General features: G+C 47.8%; 1 protein-coding gene across 1 annotated transcript in view; it reads left to right on the forward strand.

Moving 5' to 3' along the window:
• Positions 1-219: 219 nt before the first annotated feature.
• Positions 220-25,204, forward strand: part of FA2H (fatty acid 2-hydroxylase) — a 94,466-nt gene continuing 69,481 nt past the window's right edge. Inside the window, exon 1 of the mRNA XM_088476783.1 lies at positions 220-509. Within this exon, the coding sequence (XP_088332909.1) occupies positions 237-509 (273 nt within the window). The 5' untranslated portion in view covers positions 220-236. The remainder of the gene's footprint in view (positions 510-25,204) is intronic.

Here is a 25,204-nt window from a genome sequence, read left to right on the forward strand (position 1 = left end):
TGCCACTCCCTGGCTAATACAGTCAGTAATGCCATATGGTGCTGTGTGCGATGCAGCCGCTAGAGAGCAGCAGAGAGCTGGAGGGAACCTCGCCTGTTGCTACAATGTATCTGCTCTATTCAAACAAGTGCCCGCATAATTACCTATGCGTAGGAGGCCCCGCCCTGCTGCTGAATAGGCAGATGAGGCTGGGAAGTGACTCTGCGCCGGGATCTCCGCGCTCCTCACTCCTGTCTATGGCTGCGCGCCGGGTAACAGCCGCTGAGCTGCGGGGCCAGTGCTCCGCGGGCGCCTGCTGGCTCCTCCGCGGGAATAAGGTCTATGACGTCTCCGGTTTCGTCAAGCTGCACCCGGGTGGGGAGAGGCTGCTGCTGGACCGCGCTGGCACAGAAATCCAGGGTGACTTGGACGGACCGCCGCACCGGCACTCGGACAATGCGCTCCGCTGGCTGGAACAGTATTATGTGGGCGAGCTGGAGCCGGAGGAGCAGGGAGAAGCGGAGCAACAGGTGAGAGGGGCCCCAAGGATTAACCTGGAGGGGGTGCACCCAGCATGCATGGACAGGTGTACTGATAATGTGCTGCACATATAGAGAGAAGGTGCCTGTAATACACCTGGTGCAGGTAGGGTGCCGGGCATAGTACTGTGCTGTACCGTGTACTTCAGCAGGTAGGGTGATGGGCATAGTACTGTACTATAACTTGTACATCAGCAGGTGCAGGTAGGGTGCTGGGCATAGTACTGTACTATAACTTGTACATCACCAGGTGCAGGTAGGGTGCCAGGCATAGTACTGTACTATACCTTGTACATCAGCAGGTGCAGGTAGGGTGCTGGGCATAGCACTGTACTATAACTTGTACATCAGCAGGTGCAGGTAGGGTGCCGGGCATAGTACTGTACTATAACTTGTACATCAGCAGGTGCAGGTAGGGTGCCAGGCATAGCACTGTACTATAACTTGTACATCAGCAGGTGCAGGTAGGGTGCTGGGCATAGTACTGTACTATAACTTGTACATCAGCAGGTGCAGGTAGGGTGCCGGGCACAGCACTGTACTATAACTTGTACATCAGCAGGTGCAGGTAGGGTGCTGGGCATAGTACTGTACTATAACTTGTACATCACCAGGTGCAGGTAGGGTGCTGGGCATAGTACTGTACTATAACTTGTACATCAGCAGGTGCAGGTAGGGTGCCAGGCACAGCACTCTACTATAACTTGTATATCAGCAGGTGCAGGTAGGGTGCCAGGCATAGCACTGTACTATAACTTGTACATCAGCAGGTGCAGGTAGGGTGCTGGGCATAGTACTGTACTATAACTTGTACATCAGCAGGTGCAGGTAGGGTGCCAGGCACAGCACTCTACTATAACTTGTATATCAGCAGGTGCACGTAGGGTGCCAGGCATAGCACTGTACTATAACTTGTACATCAGCAGGTGCAGGTAGGGTGCCAGGCATAGTACTGTACTATAACTTGTACATCAGCAGGTGCACGTAGGGTGCCAGGCATAGCACTGTACTATAACTTGTATATCACCAGGTGCAGGTAGGGTGCCAGGCATAGCACTGTACTATAACGTGTACATCAGCAGGTGCACGTAGGGTGCCAGGCATAGCACTGTACTATAACTTGTATATCACCAGGTGCAGGTAGGGTGCCAGGCATAGCACTGTACTATAACGTGTACATCAGCAGGTGCAGGTAGGGTGCCGGGCATAGCACTGTACTATAACTTGTATATCACCAGGTGCAGGTAGGGTGCCAGGCACAGCACTGTACTATAACTTGTACATCAGCAGGTGCACGTAGGGTGCCAGGCATAGCACTGTACTATAACTTGTATATCACCAGGTGCAGGTAGGGTGCCAGGCATAGCACTGTACTATAACGTGTACATCAGCAGGTGCAGGTAGGGTGCCGGGCATAGCACTGTACTATAACTTGTATATCACCAGGTGCAGGTAGGGTGCCAGGCATAGCACTGTACTATAACGTGTACATCAGCAGGTGCAGGTAGGGTGCCGGGCATAGCACTGTACTATAACTTGTATATCACCAGGTGCAGGTAGGGTGCTGGGCATAGCACTGTACTATAACTTGTATATCAGCAGGTGCAGGTAGGGTGCCGGGCACAGTACTGTACTATAACTTGTACATCAGCAGGTGCAGGTAGGGTGCCAGGCATAGCACTGTACTATAACTTGTATATCAGCAGGTGCAGGTAGGGTGCCAGGCATAGCACTGTACTATAACTTGTATATCAGCAGGTGCAGGTAGGGTGCCGGGCACAGTACTGTACTATAACTTGTACATCAGCAGGTGCAGGTAGGGTGCCAGGCATAGCACTGTACTATAACTTGTATATCAGCAGGTGCAGGTAGGGTGCCAGGCATAGCACTGTACTATAACTTGTATATCAGCAGGTGCAGGTAGGGTGCCTGGCACAGTACTGTACTATAACTTGTATAGCAGCAGGTGCAGGAAGGGTGCCTGGCATAGTACTATACTGTACCGTGTACTTCAGCAGGTAGGATGCCAGGCGTAATACTGTACTATAACTCGTACATCAGCAGGTGCACGTAGTGTGCCTGGCATAGTACTATACTCTACCGTGTACTTCAGCAAGTAGGGTGCCAGGCGTAATACTGTACTATAACTCGTACAAGAGCAGGTGCATGTAGGGTGCCGGGCACAGTACTGTACTATAACTTGTACATCAGCAGATGCAGGTAGGGTGCGGGGCATAGTACTGTACTATAACTTGTATAGCAGCAGGTGCAGGAAGGGTGCCTGGCATAGTACTATACTGTACCGTGTACTTCAGCAGGTAGGATGCCGGGCATAGTACTGTACTATACCTTGTACATCAGCAGGTGCACGTAGGGTGCCTGGCATAGTACTATACTCTACCGTGTACTTCAGCAAGTAGGGTGCCAGGCGTAGTACTGTACTATAACTCGTACAAGAGCAGGTGCATGTAGGGTGCCGGGCACAGTACTGTACTATAACTTGTACATCAGCAGGTGCAGGTAGGGTGCCTGGCATAGCACTGTACTATAACTTGTATAGCAGCAGGTGCAGGAAGGGTGCCTGGCATAGTACTATACTGTACCGTGTACTTCAGCAGGTAGGATGCCGGGCATAGTACTGTACTATACCTTGTACATCAGCAGGTGCACGTAGGGTGCCTGGCATAGTACTATACTCTACCGTGTACTTCAGCAAGTAGGGTGCCAGGCGTAGTACTGTACTATAACTCGTACAAGAGCAGGTGCATGTAGGGTGCCGGGCACAGTACTGTACTATAACTTGTACATCAGCAGGTGCAGGTAGGGTGCCTGGCATAGCACTGTACTATAACTTGTACATCAGCAGGTGCAGGTAGGGTGCCTGGCATAGTACTGTACTATAACTTGTACATCAGCAGGTAGGGTGCCTGGCATAGCACTGTACTATAACTTTTACATCAGCAGGTGCAGGTAGGGTGCCGGGCACAGCACTCTACTATAACTTTTACATCAGCAGGTAGGGTGCCAGGCATAGCACTGTACTATAACTTGTATATCAGCAGGTGCAGGTAGGGTGCCAGGCATAGCACTGTACTATAACTTGTACATCAGCAGGTGCAGGTAGGGTGCCAGGCATAGTACTGTACTATAACTTGTACATCAGCAGGTGCAGGTAGGGTGCCGGGCATAGCACTGTACTATAACTTGTACATCAGCAGGTGCAGGTAGGGTGCCAGGCATAGTACTGTACTATAACTTGTACATCAGCAGGTGCAGGTAGGGCGTCTGGCCCAGTACTGTACTGTAATGTGTACATCAGCAGGTGCAGGTAGCGTGTCGGGCACGGTACTGTATTTTAATGTGTACATGTGCAGGTAGGGTGCCGGGCACAGTAATGTACTATAACTTTTACATCAGCAGGTAGGGTGCCGGGCATAGCACTGTACTATAACTTGTACATCAGCAGGTGCAGGTAGGGTGCCAGGCATAGTACTGTATTATAATTACTTGTACATCAGCAGGTACAGCCAGGTAGTGAGCCAGACATAGTACTGCACTATAACGTGTACATCAGCAGGTGCAGGTAGCGTGTCGGGCACGGTACTGTATTTTAATGTGTACATGTGCAGGTAGGGTGCCGGGCACAGTAATGTACTATAACTTTTACATCAGCAGGTAGGGTGCCGGGCATAGCACTGTACTATAACTTGTACATCAGCAGGTGCAGGTAGGGTGCCAGGCATAGTACTGTACTATAACTTGTACATCAGCAGGTGCAGGTAGGGTGCCAGGCATAGCACTGTACTATAACTTGTATATCAGCAGGTGCAGGTAGGGTGCCAGGCATAGCACTGTACTATAACTTGTATATCACCAGGTGCAGGTAGGGTGCTGGGCATAGCACTGTACTATAACTTGTATATCACCAGGTGCAGGTAGGGTGCCAGGCATAGCACTGTACTATAACTTGTATATCACCAGGTGCAGGTAGGGTGCCAGGCATAGTACTATACTGTACCGTGTACTTCAGCAGGTAGGATGCCAGGCGTAATACTGTACTATAACTTGTACATCAGCAGGTGCATGTAGGGTGCCGGGCACAGTACTGTAGTATAACTTGTACATCAGCAGGTGCATGTAGGGTGCCGGGCACAGTACTGTAGTATAACTTGTATATCACCAGGTGCAGGTAGGGTGCCAGGCATAGTACTGTACTATAACTTGTACATCAGCAGGTGCAGGTAGGGTGCTGGGCATAGTACTGTACTATAACTTGTATATCAGCAGGTGCAGGTAGGGTGCCGGGCACAGTACTGTACTATAACTTGTACATCAGCAGGTGCAGGTAGGGTGCCAGGCATAGTACTGTACTATAACTTGTACATCAGCAGGTGCAGGTAGGGTGCCAGGCATAGTACTGTACTATAACTTGTACATCAGCAGGTGCAGGTAGGGTGCCGGGCACAGTACTGTACTATAACTTGTACATCAGCAGGTGCAGGTAGGGTGCCAGGCATAGCACTGTACTATAACTTGTATATCAGCAGGTGCAGGTAGGGTGCCAGGCATAGCACTGTGCTATAACTTGTACATCAGCAGATGCAGGAAGGGTGCCTGGCATAGTACTATACTGTACCGTGTACTTCAGCAGGTAGGATGCCGGGCATAGTACTGTACTATACCTTGTACATCAGCAGGTGCACGTAGGGTGCCTGGCATAGTACTATACTCTACCGTGTACTTCAGCAAGTAGGGTGCCAGGCGTAGTACTGTACTATAACTCGTACAAGAGCAGGTGCATGTAGGGTGCCGGGCACAGTACTGTACTATAACTTGTACATCAGCAGGTGCAGGTAGGGTGCCAGGCATAGTACTGTATTATAATTACTTGTACATCAGCAGGTACAGCCAGGTAGTGAGCCAGACATAGTACTATACTGTACCATGTACTTCAGCAGGTAGGATGCCAGGCGTAATACTGTACTATAACTCGTACATCAGCAGGTGCACGTAGGGTGCCTGGCATAGTACTATACTCTACCGTGTACTTCAGCAAGTAGGGTGCCAGGCGTAATACTGTACTATAACTCGTACAAGAGCAGGTGCATGTAGGGTGCCGGGCACAGTACTGTACTATAACTTGTACATCAGCAGGTGCAGGTAGGGTGCCAGGCATAGCACTGTACTATAACTTGTACATCAGCAGGTGCAGGTAGGGTGCCAGGCATAGTACTGTACTATAACTTGTACATCAGCAGGTGCAGGTAGGGTGCTGGGCATAGTACTGTACTATAACTTGTACATCAGCAGGTGCAGGTAGGATGCCGGGCATAGTACTGTACTATACCTTGTACATCAGCAGGTGCACGTAGGGTGCCTGGCATAGTACTATACTCTACCGTGTACTTCAGCAAGTAGGGTGCCAGGCGTAGTACTGTACTATAACTCGTACAAGAGCAGGTGCATGTAGGGTGCCGGGCACAGTACTGTACTATAACTTGTACATCAGCAGGTGCAGGTAGGGTGCCTGGCATAGCACTGTACTATAACTTGTACATCAGCAGGTAGGGTGCCAGGCATAGCACTGTACTATAACTTGTACATCAGCAGGTGCAGGTAGGGTGCTGGGCATAGCACTGTACTATAACTTTTACATCAGCAGGTGCAGGTAGGGTGCCGGGCACAGCACTCTACTATAACTTTTACATCAGCAGGTGCAGGTAGGGTGCCAGGCATAGCACTGTACTATAACTTGTATATCAGCAGGTGCAGGTAGGGTGCCGGGCACAGTAATGTACTATAACTTTTACATCAGCAGGTAGGGTGCCGGGCATAGCACTGTACTATAACTTGTACATCAGCAGGTGCAGGTAGGGTGCCAGGCATAGAACTGTACTATAACTTGTACATCAGCAGGTGCAGGTAGGGTGCCAGGCATAGTACTGTATTATAATTACTTGTACATCAGCAGGTACAGCCAGGTAGTGAGCCAGACATAGTACTGCACTATAACGTGTACATCAGAAGGTGCAGGTAGGGCGTCTGGCCCAGTACTGTACTGTAATGTGTACATCAGCAGGTGCAGGTAGCGTGTCGGGCACGGTACTGTATTTTAATGTGTACATGTGCAGGTGGGGTGCCGGGCATGGTAGTGTACTATAATGTGTACATCTGCTGGTAGCGTGGTGGGCACAGTACTGTACAGTAATGTGTACATCAGCAGGTGCAGGTAGGATGCCGGGCACTGTACTGTAATGTGTACATCAGCAGGTGCAGGTAAGGTGAGTACCAAGCAGGGCATAGGGAAAGTGAAGGTGATCACCAGGTAGGGCATAGGGAAAGCGTAGGTGAGCCGCAGTTGTTGATATTGGTCTTCACTGCATAATAGGTGTGGCTCTTAGTAGAAAAGTGACTGCAATGTGTTATAGGGCATGAGCAAAGCAGAGTCAGAGGTCATTGACAAATTGAACAAACAGTATGACAGAGCTGAGGAGTGTTGTAACTGATTGGTTCAAGGAGAGCACTAGGGATGAACAGGATGAGAGTGATGGGTACAAGGAGAGCACTAGGGATGAGGAGGATGAGAGTGATGGGTACAAGGAGAGCACTAGGGATGAACAGGATGAGAGTGTTGGGTACAAGGAGAGCACTAGGGATGAGGAGGATGAGAGTAATGGTACAAGGAGAGCATTAGGAATGAGGAGGATGAGAGTGATGGGTATAAGGAGAGCATTAGGAATGATGAGGTTGGGAGTGATTGGTAGAAGGAGAGCATTAGGAATTATGAGGATGAGAGTGACGGTACAAGGAGAGCACTAGGGATGAGGAGGATGAGAGTGATGGTACAAGGAGAGCACTAGGAATGAGGAGGATGAGAGTGATGGTACAAGGAGAGCATTAGGAATGAGGAGGATGAGAGTGATGGCACAAGGAGAGCACGCCACGGGCCAGATGTACTAAACTCTGGAAAGTGATAAAATGGAGAGTGATAAGCTACCAAACAATCAGCTCCCAACTGTCATTTTTCAAACACAGCCTGTAACATGACAGTTAGGAGTTGAGTGGCTGCTAGTTTATCACTCTCCACTTTATCACATTTCAGAGCTTAGTACATCTCCCCCTATTAATGTGGGGAGTGAGAGTGATCGGGACAAGGAAAGCACTAGGGATGAGGAGGTTGGGAGTGATGGTACAAGGAGAGCATTAGGAATGAGGAAGATGAGAGTGATGGGTACAAGGAGATCACTAGGAATGATGAGCTTGAAAGTGATTGGTAGAAGGAGAGCATTAGGAATGAGGAGTATGAGAGTGATGGGAACAAGTAGAGCACTAGGAATGATGAGGTTGGGAGTGATTGGTAGAAGGTGAGCACTTGGAATGAGGAGTATGAGAGTGATGGGTACAAGGAGAGCACTGGGAATGAGGAGGATGAGAGTGATGGGTACAAGGAGAGCACTAGGAATGATGAGGTTGGGAGTGATTGGTAGAAGGAGAGCATTAGGAATTATGAGGATGAGAGTGACGGTACAAGGAGAGCACTAGGGATGAGGAGGATGAGAGTGATGGTACAAGGAGAGCACTAGGAATGAGGAGGATGAGAGTGATGGCACAAGGAGAGCACGCCACGGGCCAGATGTACTAAGCTCTGGAAAGTGATAAAATGGAGAGTGATAAGCTACCAAACAATCAGCTCTCAACTGTCATTTTTCAAACACAGCCTGTAACATGACAGTTAGGAGTTGAGTGGCTGCTAGTTTATCACTCTCCACTTTATCACATTTCAGAGCTTAGTACATCTCCCCCTATTAATGTGGGGAGTGAGAGTGATCGGGACAAGGAAAGCACTAGGAATGATGAGCTTGAAAGTGATTGGTAGAAGGAGAGCATTAGGAATGAGGAGTATGAGAGTGATGGGAACAAGTAGAGCACTAGGAATGATGAGGTTGGGAGTGATTGGTAGAAGGTGAGCACTTGGAATGAGGAGTATGAGAGTGATGGGTACAAGGAGAGCACTGGGAATGAGGAGGATGAGAGTGATGGGTACAAGGAGAGCACTAGGAATGATGAGGTTGGGAGTGATTGGTAGAAGGAGAGCATTAGGAATTATGAGGATGAGAGTGACGGTACAAGGAGAGCACTAGGGATGAGGAGGATGAGAGTGATGGTACAAGGAGAGCACTAGGAATGAGGAGGATGAGAGTGATGGCACAAGGAGAGCACGCCACGGGCCAGATGTACTAAGCTCTGGAAAGTGATAAAATGGAGAGTGATAAGCTACCAAACAATCAGCTCTCAACTGTCATTTTTCAAACACAGCCTGTAACATGACAGTTAGGAGTTGAGTGGCTGCTAGTTTATCACTCTCCACTTTATCACATTTCAGAGATTAGTACATCTCCCCCTATTAATGTGGGGAGTGAGAGTGATCGGGACAAGGAAAGCACTAGGGATGAGGAGGTTGGGAGTGATGGTACAAGGAGAGCATTAGGAATGAGGAAGATGAGAGTGATGGGTACAAGGAGATCACTAGGAATGATGAGCTTGAAAGTGATTGGTAGAAGGAGAGCATTAGGAATGAGGAGGATGAGAGTGATGGGTACAAGGAGAGCACTAGGAAATATGAGGTTGGGAGTGATAGGTAGAAGGTGAGCACTTGGAATGAGGAGTATGAGAGTGATGGGTACAAGGAGAGCACTGGGAATGATGAGGATGAGAGTGATTGGGTATAAGGAGAGCACTAGGAATGAGAAGGATGAGAGTGATGGGTACAACGAGATCACTAAGAAAGAGGAAAATGAGGGCCTCATTCAGAGGCGGTCGGAGGATGCAAGCGGTCGCTCAGAAACTGGGCGGCCACTTGCATCCTGACCGCCCGCCTCTGTTGTGGTCGTTAGGCTGTGGGTTAACGCCCACAGCTCTAACGACCGCTCCGGTGATGGTCGCGATGGTCATCGACCCGGTCCGAGCGCATCGGCGCTAACGATTGGGTCTGAATGACCCCCCGAGTGTGATGGGTCCAATGAGAGCACTAGGAAAGAGGAGGGTGGGGGTGATGGGTACAAAGAGAGCACAAGGAATGAGGAGAGTGGGATTGATGAGTACAAGAAAAGCACTAGGAATGAGGAGGGTGGGATTGATGGGTGCAAGGAGAGCACTAGGAATGAAGAGGATGGGTACAAGAAGAGCACTAGGAATGAGGAGGGTGGGATTGATTGGTGCAAGGAGAGCACTAGGGATGAAGAGGATGGGTACAAGAAGAGCACTAGGAATGAGGAGGATGAGAGTGATGGTACAAGTAGAGCACTAAGAATGAGGAGGATGAGAGTGATGGTACAAGTAGAGCACTAAGAATGAGGAGGATGAGCGTGATAAGTAGAAGATGAGCACTAGGAATGAGGAGGATGAGAGTGATGGGTACAAGGAGAGCACTAGGAATGAGGATGGGAGTGATGGGTACAAAGAGCACTTGGAATGAGACACTAGGACTGAGGCGGATGGTAGTGATTGGTTTAAGGTAGAGCACTAGGAATGAGGAGGATGAGAATGATGGGTACAAGGAGAGCACTAGGAATGAGGAGGATGGGAGTGATTGGTACAAGGAGAGCACTGGGAATGAGGAGGATGGGAGTGACTGGTACAAGGAAAGCACTGGGAATGAGGAGGATTGGAGTGATTAGTACTAGGAGAGCACTGGGAATGAGGGGGATGGGAGTGATTGGTAGAAGGAGAGTACTGGCAGTGGAGAGGATAGGAGTGATTGATGTAAGGAGAGTACTGGCAGTGGAGAGAGGATGGGAGTGATTGATGGAAGGAGAACACGGGCAGTGGAGAGGATGGAAGTGATTGGTACAAGGAGAGCACTAGGAATGAGATGGATGGAAGTGATTGGTACAAGGAGAACACTAGGAATGAGGAGGGGGGGTGGGAGTGATTGGTACAAGAAGAGCACTAGCAATGAGGAGTGTGGGAGTGATGGGCACAAGGAATGAAGAGGATGGGAACAATTGGTACAAGGAGAGCACTAGGAACGAGGAGGGTGGGATTGATGGTTACAAGGAGAGCACTAGGAATGAGGAGAATGGGAGTGATTGGTACAAGGAGAGCACTGGGAATGAGGAGAGTGGGAGTGAATGGTAGAAGGAGAGCACTGGGGATGAGGAGGATAGGAGTGATTGGTACAAAGAGAGCACTGGGAATGAGGAGGATGGGAGTGAATGGTACAAGGAGAGCACTAGGAATGAGGAGGATGAGAGTGATGGGTACAAGGAGAGCACTAGGAATGAGGAGGATGGGAGTGATTGGTACAAGGAGAGCACGGAATGAAGAGGATGGGAGTGATTGGTACAAGTAGAGCAGTAGGAATGAGGAGGATGGGAGTGATTGGTACAAGGAGAGCACTGGGAATGAGGAGGATGGGAGTGACTAGTACAAGGAAAGCACTGGGAATGAGGAGTTTGGGAGTTACTGGTACAAGGAAAGCACTGGGAATGAGGAGGATGGGAGTGATTGGTACTAGGAGAGCACTGGGAATGAGGAGGATTGGAGTGATTGGTACTAGGAGAGCACTGGGAATGAGGGGGATGGTAGTCATTGGTAGAAGGAGAGTACTGGCAGTGGAGAGGATGGGAGTGATTGGCACAAGGAGAGCACGGGCAGTGGAGAGGATGGGAGTGATTGGCACAAGGAGAGCACTGGCAGTGGAGAGGATCACAGTGAGAATAAGAGGGGTGAGATCAGGTAGGTGGTACTGACACAGATGAGAGCTGATTGTGAATCCGGAGCCTGACAGGTGCAGTCCAAACTCATCGAGCTCTGAGGCTCAGTATGATGATTCTGCAAGGAAACCTACGGTATGTCGATCTGAGAGTTCTGGATAATAGCAAATAAAACCTTAAATCTCTGATAACATGTATATGAGCCTTGGCCATCGCTCCCGATTTATCCAGGACAATATTGGGTTTTACATCAGAATGTTTACTTTTCTGCAATTCAGGCTTCAGGTTTGTGCGGATTAATACGTATGGCTGTGTTACTGCATGTGACACAGGGAAGGATTGTCACATGGTGTCAGTTATAGACTGAAAAACCTTTGTGTCAGTTGGTGACATCTTCTTATCTGGAAGTACTGTTAGTGAATTGCACGTTCAGGGTTATCACATGAACTAACAGTGGAATAGGTTTTAGTATGACAGATATCACATGAACTAACAGTGGAATGGGTTTTAGTATGACAGATATCACATGAACTAACAGTGGAATAGGTTTTAGTATGACAGATATCACATGAACTAACAGCGGAATAGGTTTAATATGACAGATATCACATGAACTAACAGTGGAATAGGTTTTAGTATGACAGATATCACATGAACTAACAGTGGAATGGGTTTTAGTATGACAGATATCACATGAACTAACAGTGGAATAGGTTTTAGTATGACAGATATCACATGAACTAACAGCGAAATAGGTTTAATATGACAGATATCACATGAACTAACAGTGGAATAGGTTTTAATATGACAGATATCACATGAGCTAACAGTGGAATAGGTTTTAATATGACAGATATCACATGAGCTAACAGTGGAATAGGTTTTAATATGACAGATATCACATGAGCTAACAGTGGAATAGGTTTTAATATGACAGATATCACATGAACTAACAGCGGAATAGGTTTAATATGACAGATCACATGAACTAACAGCGGAATAGGTTTAATATGACAGATATCACATGAACTAACAGCGGAATAGGTTTAATATGACAGATATCACATGAACTAACAGTGGAATAGGTTTTAGTATGACAGATATCACATGAAATAACAGCGGAATAGATTTAATATGACAGATATCACATGAACTAACAGTGGAATAGGTTTTAATATGACAGATATCACATGAGCTAACAGTGGAATAGGTTTTAATATGACAGATATCACATGAGCTAACAGTGGAATAGGTTTTAATATGACAGATATCACATGAGCTAACAGTGGAATAGGTTTTAATATGACAGATATCACATGAACTAACAGCGGAATAGGTTTAATATGACAGATCACATGAACTAACAGCGGAATAGGTTTAATATGACAGATATCACATGAACTAACAGCGGAATAGGTTTAATATAACAGATATCACATGAACTAACAGTGGAATAGGTTTTAGTATGACAGATATCACATGAAATAACAGCGGAATAGGTTTAATATGACAGATATCACATGAACTAACAGTGGAATAGGTTTTAATATGACAGATATCACATGAGCTAACAGTGGAATAGGTTTTAATATGACAGATAACACATGAGCTAACAGTGGAATAGGTTTTAATATGACAGATATCACATGAGCTAACAGTGGAATAGGTTTTAATATGACAGATATCACATGAACTAACAGCGGAATAGGTTTAATATGACAGATCACATGAACTAACAGCGGAATAGGTTTAATATGACAGATCACATGAACTAACAGCGGAATAGGTTTAATATGACAGATCACATGAACTAACAGCGGAATAGGTTTAATATGACAGATATCACATGAACTAACAGCGGAATAGGTTTAATATGTCAGATCACATGAACTAACAGTGGAATAGGTATTAATACGATAGATATCACATGAACTAACAGCAGAGTTTGTTGTAGTATGACAGGTATCACATAAACTAACAACAGGGTTTGTTATACACTATGTAGACTAATGGGGCCTATCCACTAGGCTACCTGAAAGACTGAAAGACTAGCGTTCAGACCTTCAGGTCGCCGAGGTGAGGTGCCCGCACTGAACGGCGTTCACTGAACGTCATTCAGTGCTGGAGCCCGACCTCCTATCCCTGAACATGTCGAGCCTGACGATCGTCGTAAGGTTGACGGGCATGTTCAGTAGATAGTCGGGGTCGGCAAGGACCCAGCATGCACACGCATCGCTGACAGCTATCCTTTACCCGACTTTGTGAACAATGCTACCAAAACCTCCTGGTTTTTAGATCGGATCGTGCAAAAAGTTGTGTAATGGATAGACCCCTTAAAGTGATTGGACACTGACAGCAAATAGATCAGCGAGATGTTATTGGCGTCAGTACTGTGTAGGTCACCACGTGCAGTGATTACTGCTGACGCCCTTCTCGCCAAACTGTCCACAAGTCCCTGGACAGCAGCAGGCGCTGTGTTCTGACATTATTCTGCCTTATGTACAGTGACCAACTGTGACACTGAAGAAGGTCTAGTCGGCCTAGAACGCAAGCGTCGCTGCAATTCATCCCAGAGGTTCTCAATGGGGTAAAGATCTGGACTCTGAGCTGACCAATCCATCCCGGTCACCGGATTATCTGTATACCAGTCCAGCGTCGCCCTGGAAACATGACAGGTGGCATTGTCACCCTGATAAAAACATTTATTGTTTCCGTAGAACTGCGAGTGCATGGGCCTCCCTACCAAGTGCATGGGCCTCCCTACCAAATGTCCAATCACTTTTGTCTAAATAGTGTAGTACGACAGATCTCACATGAACTGGAATTTGCCATAGTATGACAGATATTACATAAACTAACAGTGGAGTTTGTTATAGTATGACAGATGTAACTTTTTTTTAACGTACGTATCACAATGATTCTCCTTGTCCTTATTTTGAGGTGTGTTTCAGGCCCATTACCGTCTGGTGTAGTGTTTACTTGAAAAAACGCATTTGGAAAGTACATGTGTATACTACATATTTGTACATGTGTCTGATATGCCGTTTATATGCGTTTGGCGCGGTTACATGTGTCTGCAACGTTTTTCTTAGAACGCAAGCGGTGGAGAGTTTTACGTGTGTAAAGTAAATGTATGAATCCCATTGAAATGTACGGAAAAACGACTGTTTTATAAGTAAATAGCATGTTCATTTCGAAGGGTTTAAACATTTAGCGCGCAACACCATTGAATTGAATGGGCCATTGAAGAAGTGGCTAAAAAAAGCAAAAAAGGTGATTCAACTGCTATTGGGCATTTGCATTACACAGCGACTGAATCGGAGTCAGACGCAGCGGCGTCTTTAGTGTCTTTAAATGCTGACTTTGACGCATGTGCAGATGTAGAACATGGACCATTAGCATGAACATTGGCATAGCGCCCGACCCAGACTCATGCCCACAATGTCCTGCACATTGGAGCAGGGAGCATTAAAAGAAGAAAAAAAGTGTCGCGACGCAACCGAAAGCAGGTGTAATAATGCATGGAAATGGGAACGGGTACATCGGATGGGTTTTATGTTACATGTGGTGGCATGCTTTGATTTTGTGCCAAGCGCAAGGTTTATCACCAGTGGGTGCATGGCTCTGATCATGTGCGATCGGGCAGCAGCGTAATATTCTGCGGTATTCGGTCATTAGATCTACATTGTCTAGATCAGGGGTCTTCAACCTTGGCCCTCCAGCTGCTGTGGAACTACACATCCCAGCATGCACTGCCATAGTTTTAGCATGCTGTTATATCAAAAAGGTGGCAGTGCATGCTGGGATGTGTAGTTCCACAGCAGCTGGAGGGCCAAGGTTGAAGACCCCTGATCTAGATAGACAATATTTGGGCAGAAAATGAAAGATAGACAGGCAATAGGTCAACAGGGACTGAAGGTCGACAGGGTCTGAAGGTCGACACACTAATGCTGGCCATACACGGGACGATTGATCACACGATTTGGGCAGTTTTTACAGGTTGGACAGACCAATCTTATGAAAATATGTATATTCTCCCTGTGCTTGCATGGGTTTCCTCCGGGTACTCCGGTTTCCTCCCACACTCCAAAAATATACTGGTAGGTTAATTGGCTCCTAACACAAAGTAGCCCTAGTGTGTATGTGTGTGCGCATGTGATAGGGAATATAGATTGTAAGCTCCACTGGGGCAGGGACTGATGTGAATGGACAAATATTCTCTGTAAAGCGCTGCAGAATATGTGTGCGCTATATAAATAACTGGTAATAAATAATAAATAAAATAGTTGTATTTTGAGTCTTCTGCGACCCTGATGCGCGTCCCCGCCGACGTTTAGTTGGATCGCAGATCAGATGGTTTTGCAGAGAGACCTCAACCTATCGTGTATGATTTGCAGTCTCATGTGAAGTCTTATGTGAAGTCTTATGTGAAGTCTTATGTGAAGTTGTTGCATTTTCAAAACAAATCGTCCGGGATCTTAAGGGAATAATTTCAAGGGAAATCGTACAACTCATCTTACCAACTTTTGAATCTCACCGTGTATGGCCACCATTAAGGTTGACTAGTAACACGGTCGACAGGTATTGAAAGTCGACATGGTAATTAGGTCGACACATATGGTTGACACATTTTTTTTTTTTTTTGTTAGGATTAGAGCTAGGCACTTACCCCCGACAGTTAGGGTTAGGCACTTACCCCGACGGTTAGGGGTTAGGGTTTAGAGTTAGGTCTAAAACCCCCCCCCCAAAAAAAATGTGTCGACCATTTGCATGTCGACCATATGAGTGTTGACCTAATCACCATGTCGACTTTCAGGACCTGTCGATCTTGTTACTAGTCGACCTTTAGTGTGTCGACCTTCAGTCCCTGTCAACCTATTGCCTGTCTATCTTCCATTGTCTACCCAAACATTGTCTATCTAGACAATGTAGACCTAATGATCCACCCCCCCGCCATGTTTCACATGCCAGAGCTTGACAGCATCGCAGCCTCCATAAAAACCTACGGGGGATGCGGCTTCTGTCGGAAATGGAGGGGCCGCGGCCGATATGGCGATATCTTCTGCCGTCCCTCCTTCATACCTTTGGGGTATCCTTAATATTTGCGGGTACTCTGCAAATATTATTTGATAAATAGGTCCCTAAATCTGCTAGATATAGGTTACTAGCGAAGTACATTTGTCAGGGACTCCTGGTGGTAAAATAGTCCCTCAAACAAGTTTAAGGGAATAAAAGCCAACTTGATATCTGCTATGTACTGTGGTATGAAAACATGGATGACCAGGACATTTATAGAGTACCCAATGGCCCTTAATGAATGTTGTGCTATTATTATCGCAAAAAATTGTATAGCAAAACCTAATGGATAAACATTTTAAATAAAGTAATGATGAATACAAGCTGAGCCAGGGTTTGCAAAACTGATTCATAGGTATAACATGGACCTAATGCTGGGTACACACGTAAAGATTTTCTGTCCAACCATCCAACTAGTTGATTGGTTGGAATGAAAATCTGGTAACGTATGGGAGTAACTGATGATCAGCAAATTGCTCCTAAATGCCAGAAAACAGACGAAAATAGTCGGTCAGACAAGTTTGTTAAATGTTTGATCTAAACTATTTGTTCAAATAACAGTTTTTGTCCATTTTCCGGCGTTTGGGAGCAAATTGCTGACCATCAGTTACTCCCATACGTTACCAGATTTTCATTCCAACCAATCAACTAGTTGGATGGTTGGACAGAAATCTTTACGTGTGTACCTTACAAATCAACAGGATAACAATAACACCTCAAATCCTGCCCAGTCCTGCATTGGTTATAGGGAGATCTCTGTAGTGGATTAATGGACATAGGACCTCATTCAGAGGCACTTGCAAAAACCGAGCGCTCGCTCTGAATCAGAGCGGACGCTATTTTTTAACCCGGCCTCCTGGCCGCTCGTTAAGCTGTGGGTGACCACCCACAGCTTTTGTGAGCGTCCAGGTGATGGTTGCGATTATCGCGACCATCGGGCTTGTGACGAGACCCTTGTGGTAGAGTCTCGTCTGCCGCAAGCCCCAGTGAGCTTCCTGCTCTAATAGAGCCGGAAGCTCACTACTGACATCACGAGTGATGTCAGTAGGGCCGCCCACAAATGGCAGGGGTTCCTTCAGGAACGCCTCCATTTGTCCAGCCACCCTCCCTCCCCGCCTACAAAACGGGGCGAGCTGTCGATCAACATCGACAGCCGCCCCGTTTGTAACAAGTACCGGAGTGAGTGAATTTCTCACTCGCTACGGGGTTTGCACACGCACGAGGTGCGTGCACAGCGCCCCACCATCGACCCGATTGCGAGCACATATCGCTTGCGAGTGGGTCTGAATGAGGTCCATAGGCCCTGTATCAGACCCGCTCACGTCCACTGGCTGCTCGTTGGGTTTGTAGGCGTTTTCTATTTTATTTTTAATTTTTTCTCCAGCCGCTCGCAAAGCTGGGAGACCACCCACAGCTTGTGCGAGTGGCCAGGAGACCATCGCGATAATCACGACCATCAGCCTTGCGGCGAGACACTACGATTGGGTCTAGGCTGCCGCAAGGCTGAGTGGACTTCCTGCTCTAATAGAGCAGGAAGTCCACTACTGACATCACTAGTGATGTCAGTTAGACCTCCCAACAAACGCCAGGCGTTCCTATGGGAACGCCTGCAATTGTCCAGCCACCCCCCCTACCCGCCCACAAAGCAGGGCGAGCTGTCACTCACCATCGACATCCGCCCCGTCTTGTTGCGAGCCCCGTAGCGACTGAACTTCAGTCGCTCAGCCGGACGCGGCGCATGCACAGTCCAGAAACATCGGGCCGCTTGCGAGCGCACAACGCTTTGAGCGGCTCTGAATCCGGGCCTTAGTATGGATAAGACAGGTCTTAGGAAAACCCAGGTAGGGACGACACAATAATATTATAGTAGGATGTTTAATTGTAAATCGCTAGTAGTCTGTTATAATTGGTCACATTTAGTTATAACTAATACCCCTTTTATTACAAAGTCCGGGGTCTGACCCGGGATTTAGAACACGCTTCCAACCCGGGACAGAGCCCTTTTACACCACGGCGCCACACCGGAGCCGTGGCACCACTCGGCTCTTCCGGCGCAGGTACGCAGCGCTTCTTCCCCTCCCCTCTTACTTCACTCCGCAGTGGCCAGAGGCAGGGAGGGCGGCTGAAGTGTGCTGCTCCGTGCTGATGTCATCTCCAAGCGCCACTGAAGCCGGCCAAACAGACGGCACGCGGCACGATCGGGGTCGTCGTGACCCAGATGGCAGCGTTTCCAATGCAGGGTGACATGGGAACGACCCGTGGTCAACAATGCACACTACCCGAGTTGGATCCCGGGGATCCATTTACGCCGACAAAAATTTTCAGGTCGGTGTAAAAGTGGTGTTAGTTGCAACAATGTTGCAGGACTTACAGTGTATAAAGTCACTTGTTATAACGTTGTGTTGTTACTGACTGTATTTGCTTCTTACATCCCTGTGGGTTGATGGAATCACTGAATAAAGGAATGTTTAACATAGAGACCTAGAGAAATTGGTACATCCAGCTCAGCTGCCCCCTGGCAGGATCCGTCTCGTCTCTTAATGTGATAAACATACTGCTGTGTTCTTCTTAGGTTTCACAGTATGTTACTAGAACCAGTAAGAACTTACAGAGCTCATGCCATAGCGAGAATGGAATGCAGTGGGCATCCCGACGGTCTAAATCCCGGCAAGGGTCTAATGATAGGCGTCGAAATCCCGTTTTACCTACGCCGGGAGCCCGGTGCCCGGCATCCCGATCGAAGGGGAGCCGGCCGCGGACAACCGCGGGAGGGGGGACTCGATTAGGTTAGGGGCTCCCAGGGCGGACAGGGTTAGGTAGCCCCCCGGGAGGGTTAGGCTAGGGGAAGGGGCGGTTAGGGTTAGGCACCCCTGGGAGGGAGGTTAGGGTTAGGCACCCCCCCCCCCGGGAGACTAAGGTTTAGGCAGCGGGGAAGGGGTGTTAGGCTTAGGCACTTAGAGGGGGGTTAGGGTTAGGCACTTGGTGGGGAGGTTAGGTTTAGGCACCCTCCTGGGAGACTTAGGTTTAGGCAGCGGGGAAGGGGGGGGGTTAGGTTTAGGGACTTAGAGGGGGGTTAGGGTTAGGCACTTGGGGGGGTTAGGGTTAGGCACTTGGGGAGAGGTTAGGATTAGGCACCCCTAAGGGAAGTTAGTTTGTACTCACCTTAGCGGCTGTCGGGATCTTCACCTTTGCCGGGCTTTCGCTGTCGGGATTTGAACCATGCGGCCGGCAGTAAATCATACCGATCCCGCGAGAACATCCTATCGCTCTTGTCAGGTTACTTGTGAAGCACCAAGCTTTCCTAGCAGAGAAAGTAACAGTTCCTCTCCATAAAATGTGCTTCATATGTTGGGAAAGGTAATGGAACGGCACCATGAAAGCTTCCACCCTGACGGTTGTTTTACACAGGTGCTAAAGGCTCCGCATTAGTATTAAATGTCTGTCTGGCTGATTTGCTAGTGCAGGGGTAGGCAGGGTGTGGCACTCCTGCGGCTGTGGAACTACCGGTCCCAGCATGGCCTGCCGCAGATTTAGCATGCCTTAACTGCAAAACTGTTACAGAGCACGCTGGGATATGTAGTTCCACAGCAGCTGGAAGTGCCACGCGGTGCTTCCCAGTATATTAGAAGCAGCTGGTGGAGACCGCAGACAAAACCAACATTCTTTTGGCTGCAGTGAAAAGGTTGTACCTCGAATAGGCACTTATTTATTAACAGGTTATTCATGTAGCGCACGCATATTCCACGGTGCTATACAGAGAATGCTTATTCCTTCTTACAGGCTATGGGGGAAATGTATCAAATTTTGGAGAGAGAAAGCAGAGAAGTTGCCCATACCAGCCAATCAGCTTCTGTCATTTTACAGGCTGTGCTAGATAAATGAGTGGTAGAAGCTGATTGGTTGCTAGTAACTTCTCTACTTTATCTCTCTCCAAGATTTGATACATCGTCTCCTGTGTTCCCTACATGTATTGTCAGAACCCCGAAAACTTACTAGTATGTATTTGGATTGTCAGTGGAATTAATATAGTAACATAATAACCCATAGGACACATTGTTGCAGGTTGACTCCATCAACTTCCTATTTGTTCTACATAGACTTAAATATAGAAAGCTCCTAATATATTCTTGTTTTATAATTTTAGGATAATCCGATTGTATTCAGGCTGTTTGGGGCACATTATATGGGTGAATTTTAGCCTCAGCCCTCAACTAGCAGATCCTGTATTGCTCCAATTCACCATCTATTACATGATCCATTACAACACAATAAATGTGTATATCATTTATTATTCAGGGTAAAGGTCACACCTATATCAACCATAAATAAAGGGATTTTGATCAGAGACCAAGTGAGACTCACCTGATTTATTTTATATTCACTTTTGTCTATGCCGTTACACTTTGTATGTATAATTCTGATGAATTCATATTTTTGTTTATTTTGCTGTATGTTAATTACCTAATTAAAGTTCCAGCAATATTTGTATTCATTTCCATAACACAAGAACAATTCTCCCAAACTGTATTGGTAGGAAGGTGGCTGTAAGCGTGCATTATAGAAGGTGGCTGTAAGCATACAGTAAGGGAGGTGGCTGTAAGCATGCAGTATAGAAGGTGGCTGTAAGCTTACAGTAAGGGAGGTGGCTGTAAGCGTGCAGTATAGAAGGTGGCTGTAAGCATACAGTAAGGGAGGTGGCTGTAAGCGTGCAGTATAGAAGGTGGCTGTAAGCATACAGTAAGGAAGGTGGCTGTTGTAAGCATGCAGTATAGAAGGTGGCTGTAAGCATACAGTAAGGGAGATGGCTATAAGCGTGCAGTATAGAAGGTGGCTGTAAGCATACAGTATGGAGGTGGCTGTAAGCATGCAGTAAGGGAGGTGGTTGTAAGCATGCAGTAAGGAAGGTGGCTGTAAGCATGCAGTATGGAGGTGGCTGTAAGCATGCAGTAAGGAAGGTGGCTGTTGTAAGCGTGCAGTATGGAGGGTGGATGTAAGCATACAGTAAGGGAGGTGGCTGTAAGCGTGCAGTATGGAGGGTGGATGTAAGCATACAGTAAGGGAGGTGGATGTAAGCATACAGTAAAGGAGGTGGCTTTAAACGTGCAGTATGGAGGGTGGATGTAAGCATACAGTAAGGGAGGTGGCTGTAAGCGTGCAGTATGGAGAGTGGATGTAAGCATGCAGTATAGAAGGTGGCTGTAAGCGTGCACTATGGAGGGTGGATGTAAGCATACAGTAAGGAAGGTGGCTGTAAGCGTGCAGTATGGAGAGTGGATGTAAGCATGCAGTATAGAAGGTGGCTGTAAGCGTGCAGTATGGAGGGTGGATGTAAGCATGCAGTATAGAAGGTGGCTGTAAGCGTGCAGTATGGAGGGTGGATGTAAGCATGCAGTATCTAGGGTGGGTGTAAGCGTGCAGTATGGAGGGTGGATGTAAGCATGCAGTAAGGAAGGTGGCTGTTGTAAGCGTGCAGTATAGAGGGTGGATGTAAGCATACAGTAAGGAAGGTGGCTGTAAGCGTGCAGTATGGAGAGTGGATGTAAGCATGCAGTATAGAAGGTGGCTGTAAGCGTGCAGTATGGAGGGTGGATGTAAGCATGCAGTATAGAAGGTGGCTGTAAGCGTGCAGTATGGAGGGTGGATGTAAGCATGCAGTATCTAGGGTGGGTGTAAGCATGCAGTATGGAGGGTGGATGTAAACATGCAGTAAGGAAGGTGGCTGTTGTAAGCGTGCAGTATAGAGGGTGGATGTAAGCATACAGTAAGGGAGGTGGCTGTAAGCGTGCAGTATGGAGGGTGGATGTAAGCATACAGTAAGGGAGGTGGCTGTAAGCGTGCAGTATGGAGGGTGGATGTAAACATACAGTAAGTAAGGTGGGTGTAAGCGCGCATTAAGGAATGTGGCTGTAAGCATGCAGTATGGAAGCAGGCTCTAAGCGTTCAGTATGGAGAGTGAATGTAAGCATGCAGTAAGGGAGGTGGCTGTAAGCGTACAGTATGGAGAGTGAATGTAAGCATGCAGTAAGGGAGGTGGCTGTAAGCGTGCAGTATGGAGGGTGGATGTAAGCATACAGTAAGGGAGGTGGCTGTAAGCGTGCAGTATGGTGGGTGGATGTAAGCATACAGTAAGGGAGGTGGCTGTAAGCGTGCAGTATGGAGGGTGGATGTAAGCATGCAGTATGGAGGTGGCTGTAAGCATGCAGTAAGGGAGGTGGCTGTAAGCATGCAGTATGGATGGTGGATGTAAGCATACAGTAAGGGAGGTGGCTGTAAGCATGCAGTATGGATGGTGGATGTAAGCATACAGTAAGGGAGGTGGCTGTAAGCGTGCAGTATGGTGGGTGGATGTAAGCATACAGTAAGGGAGGTGGCTGTAAGCATGCAGTATGGATGGTGGATGTAAGCATACAGTAAGGGAGGTGGCTGTAAGCGTGCAGTATGGAGGGTGGATGTAAGCATACAGTAAGGGAGGTGGCTGTAAGCGTGCAGTATGGAGGGTGGATGTAAGCATGCAGTATGGAGGTGGCTGTAAGCATGCAGTAAGGGAGGTGGCTGTAAGCATGCAGTATGGATGGTGGATGTAAGCATACAGTAAGGGACGTGGCTGTAAGCGTGCAGTATGGAGGGTGGATGTAAGCATACAGTAAGGGAGGTGGCTGTAAGCGTGCAGTATGGTGGGTGGATGTAAGCATACAGTAAGGGAGGTGGCTGTAAGCATGCAGTATAGAGGGTGGATGTAAGCATACAGTAAGGGAGGTGGCTGTAAGCGTGCAGTATGGAGGGTGGATGTAAGCATACAGTAAGGGAGGTGGCTGTAAGCATGCAGTATAGAGGGTGGATGTAAGCATACAGTAAGGGAGGTGGCTGTAAGCGTGCAGTATTACTAATGTAGGAATAACTGCACTTTTTGATTATTAATGGTTTTTCTGAAGTACATATTAACTTACCAAGCCCTGCGAATAAGAGGGACAATTTCTAGGGACAAATCTTAAAGGCCAGGTTTAAGCCCTGACGGTGAGGGACAGTTGTCAAATATATGCTATAAAGCAGGGGTGGGCGATAAGCGGCTCTCCATCTGCTGATGAACTACACCCTGCAAGCATTCTAGCATGGCCAAATAGCATAATTGTGACAGGGCATGCTAGGATGTGTAGTTCTACAACAGCTGGGGGGGGGGGGGGGGGCGACTTATTGCCCACCATTGCTATAAAGTGTCCAGGAGAGAGTCTGGTGTCCTATCTTCCAAAATGCCACGTTCAGTCTTCCAAACGCCCCGCTCAGACATAGAGTATGTGCCGTGGGTGTGCTCTCAGTGCTGACTGTGCAGTAGTGTATGGGCAGAGTACAATGGTCTCTGTGTGTAATCAGTTGGCTGCAATGTACAATAGTCTTTGTGCATTGGTGTCAGAGCAATGGGGCTGTGCAAAGTGTCAGGGAAATATTACTTGGAAGTCATTTGAGTGCGATTAGAGCTGTATTTTTATTATCTTTATTATTATTACTAACAACATTGATAGCACCTGCGTATTCTGCGGTGAGCGGACAGTAATAAAACAGTATGCAGGCTTACAATCTGGAGAGCATACGGTCATGTAGGACTGTACTAAATAGCAGTATGGGAAGTGGCCCTACCTTTACATATAAAAGAAAGTTGGTTATTATAAGTCATAAATCCAGAACAAAAGGATACTTGATAACACACACACGTAAATACGCCGTAAGATATAATACGTAGGTTAGCCGCGCAGGTTTTACAGAGGGAAACAAGTGAGAACATAAAACATCCTGTGACTTAGGAATCCATCTTGTTCATTCCCATCCCTCTTGTATCCTACTAGACCTGCTAGATCAGGGGTTCCCAACCACAGTCCTCAAGGCACACTAACAGTCCAGGTTTTAGGGATAGCCAGACTTGAGCACAAGTGACTTAATTAGTACCTCAGTTATTTTGATTTAACCATCTGTGCTCAATCATGGATATCACTAAGACCAGGACTGTTATACCACTTTTCCACCTAAATTCCGGGTCTGACCCGTAGTTGGAACAAAGGACCTTATTCAGAGGCGGCCGTACGGTCTACGACCGCACGGCCGCCTCAATGTTTGGCCAGTGCACATGCGCACGAGGGAGCTGGCTCCCTCGTGCGCATGCGTGAGACCCGCTACGACCGACAGCGCCGGGCGTAGCGGGTCTCTTTCCAAAGGGGGCGAGCTGTCGATGTTGATTGACAGCTCGCCCCGTTTGGAAGGCGGACCGGTGGGGTGGCAGCCCAAACGGAGGCGTTCCCATGGGAGCGCCTACCGTTTGGGGGAGACCCCACTGACATCACAAGTGATGTCAGTGGAGAGCTTCCGGCTCTGACAGAGCCAGAAGCTCTCCGGGGCTTACGACAAGTGAGACCCTACCCTAGGGTCTCGTCGTAAGCCCCGATGGTCGCGATGGTCTATGACCATCGCGACCATCACCCACAGCCTAACGACGGAAACAGAGGCGGGCGGTCAGGATGCAAGCGGCCGCCCAGTTTCTGAGCGACCGCTTGCATCCTCCGACCGCCTCTGAATGAGGTCCAAAGTTCCTATCCGGATCAGACCCGGAATTTTGCTGGCGCCGACTTGGGATATTCCCGAGTTGGCGCCACTCACACCGGAGTCGGGTCTGCAAAGACCCGGCTTTCCCGGCGGGAGAGTGGACGCTTGGAGATAACGTCATCTCCAAGCGCCACTGAAGCCGGACCAATCGGCCGGCTTGCAGCGCACTCCTGGTCATCGTGACACGGAGTGCGCTGTTCTCTCAGCAGGGTTTCACGTGCTACCCTCGTGTTATACTCTGCTAGTTACCTGGATTGGATTGCCGGGGCACTTGACCCGGCGATCCAACCCTCTCCCCTTTTACAC

The sequence above is a fragment of the Taudactylus pleione genome, unplaced genomic scaffold (genome assembly GCF_031769625.1).
Source record: "Taudactylus pleione unplaced genomic scaffold, aTauple2 ptg000194l, whole genome shotgun sequence".
In the NCBI taxonomy this organism is placed as follows: domain Eukaryota; kingdom Metazoa; phylum Chordata; class Amphibia; order Anura; family Myobatrachidae; genus Taudactylus; species Taudactylus pleione.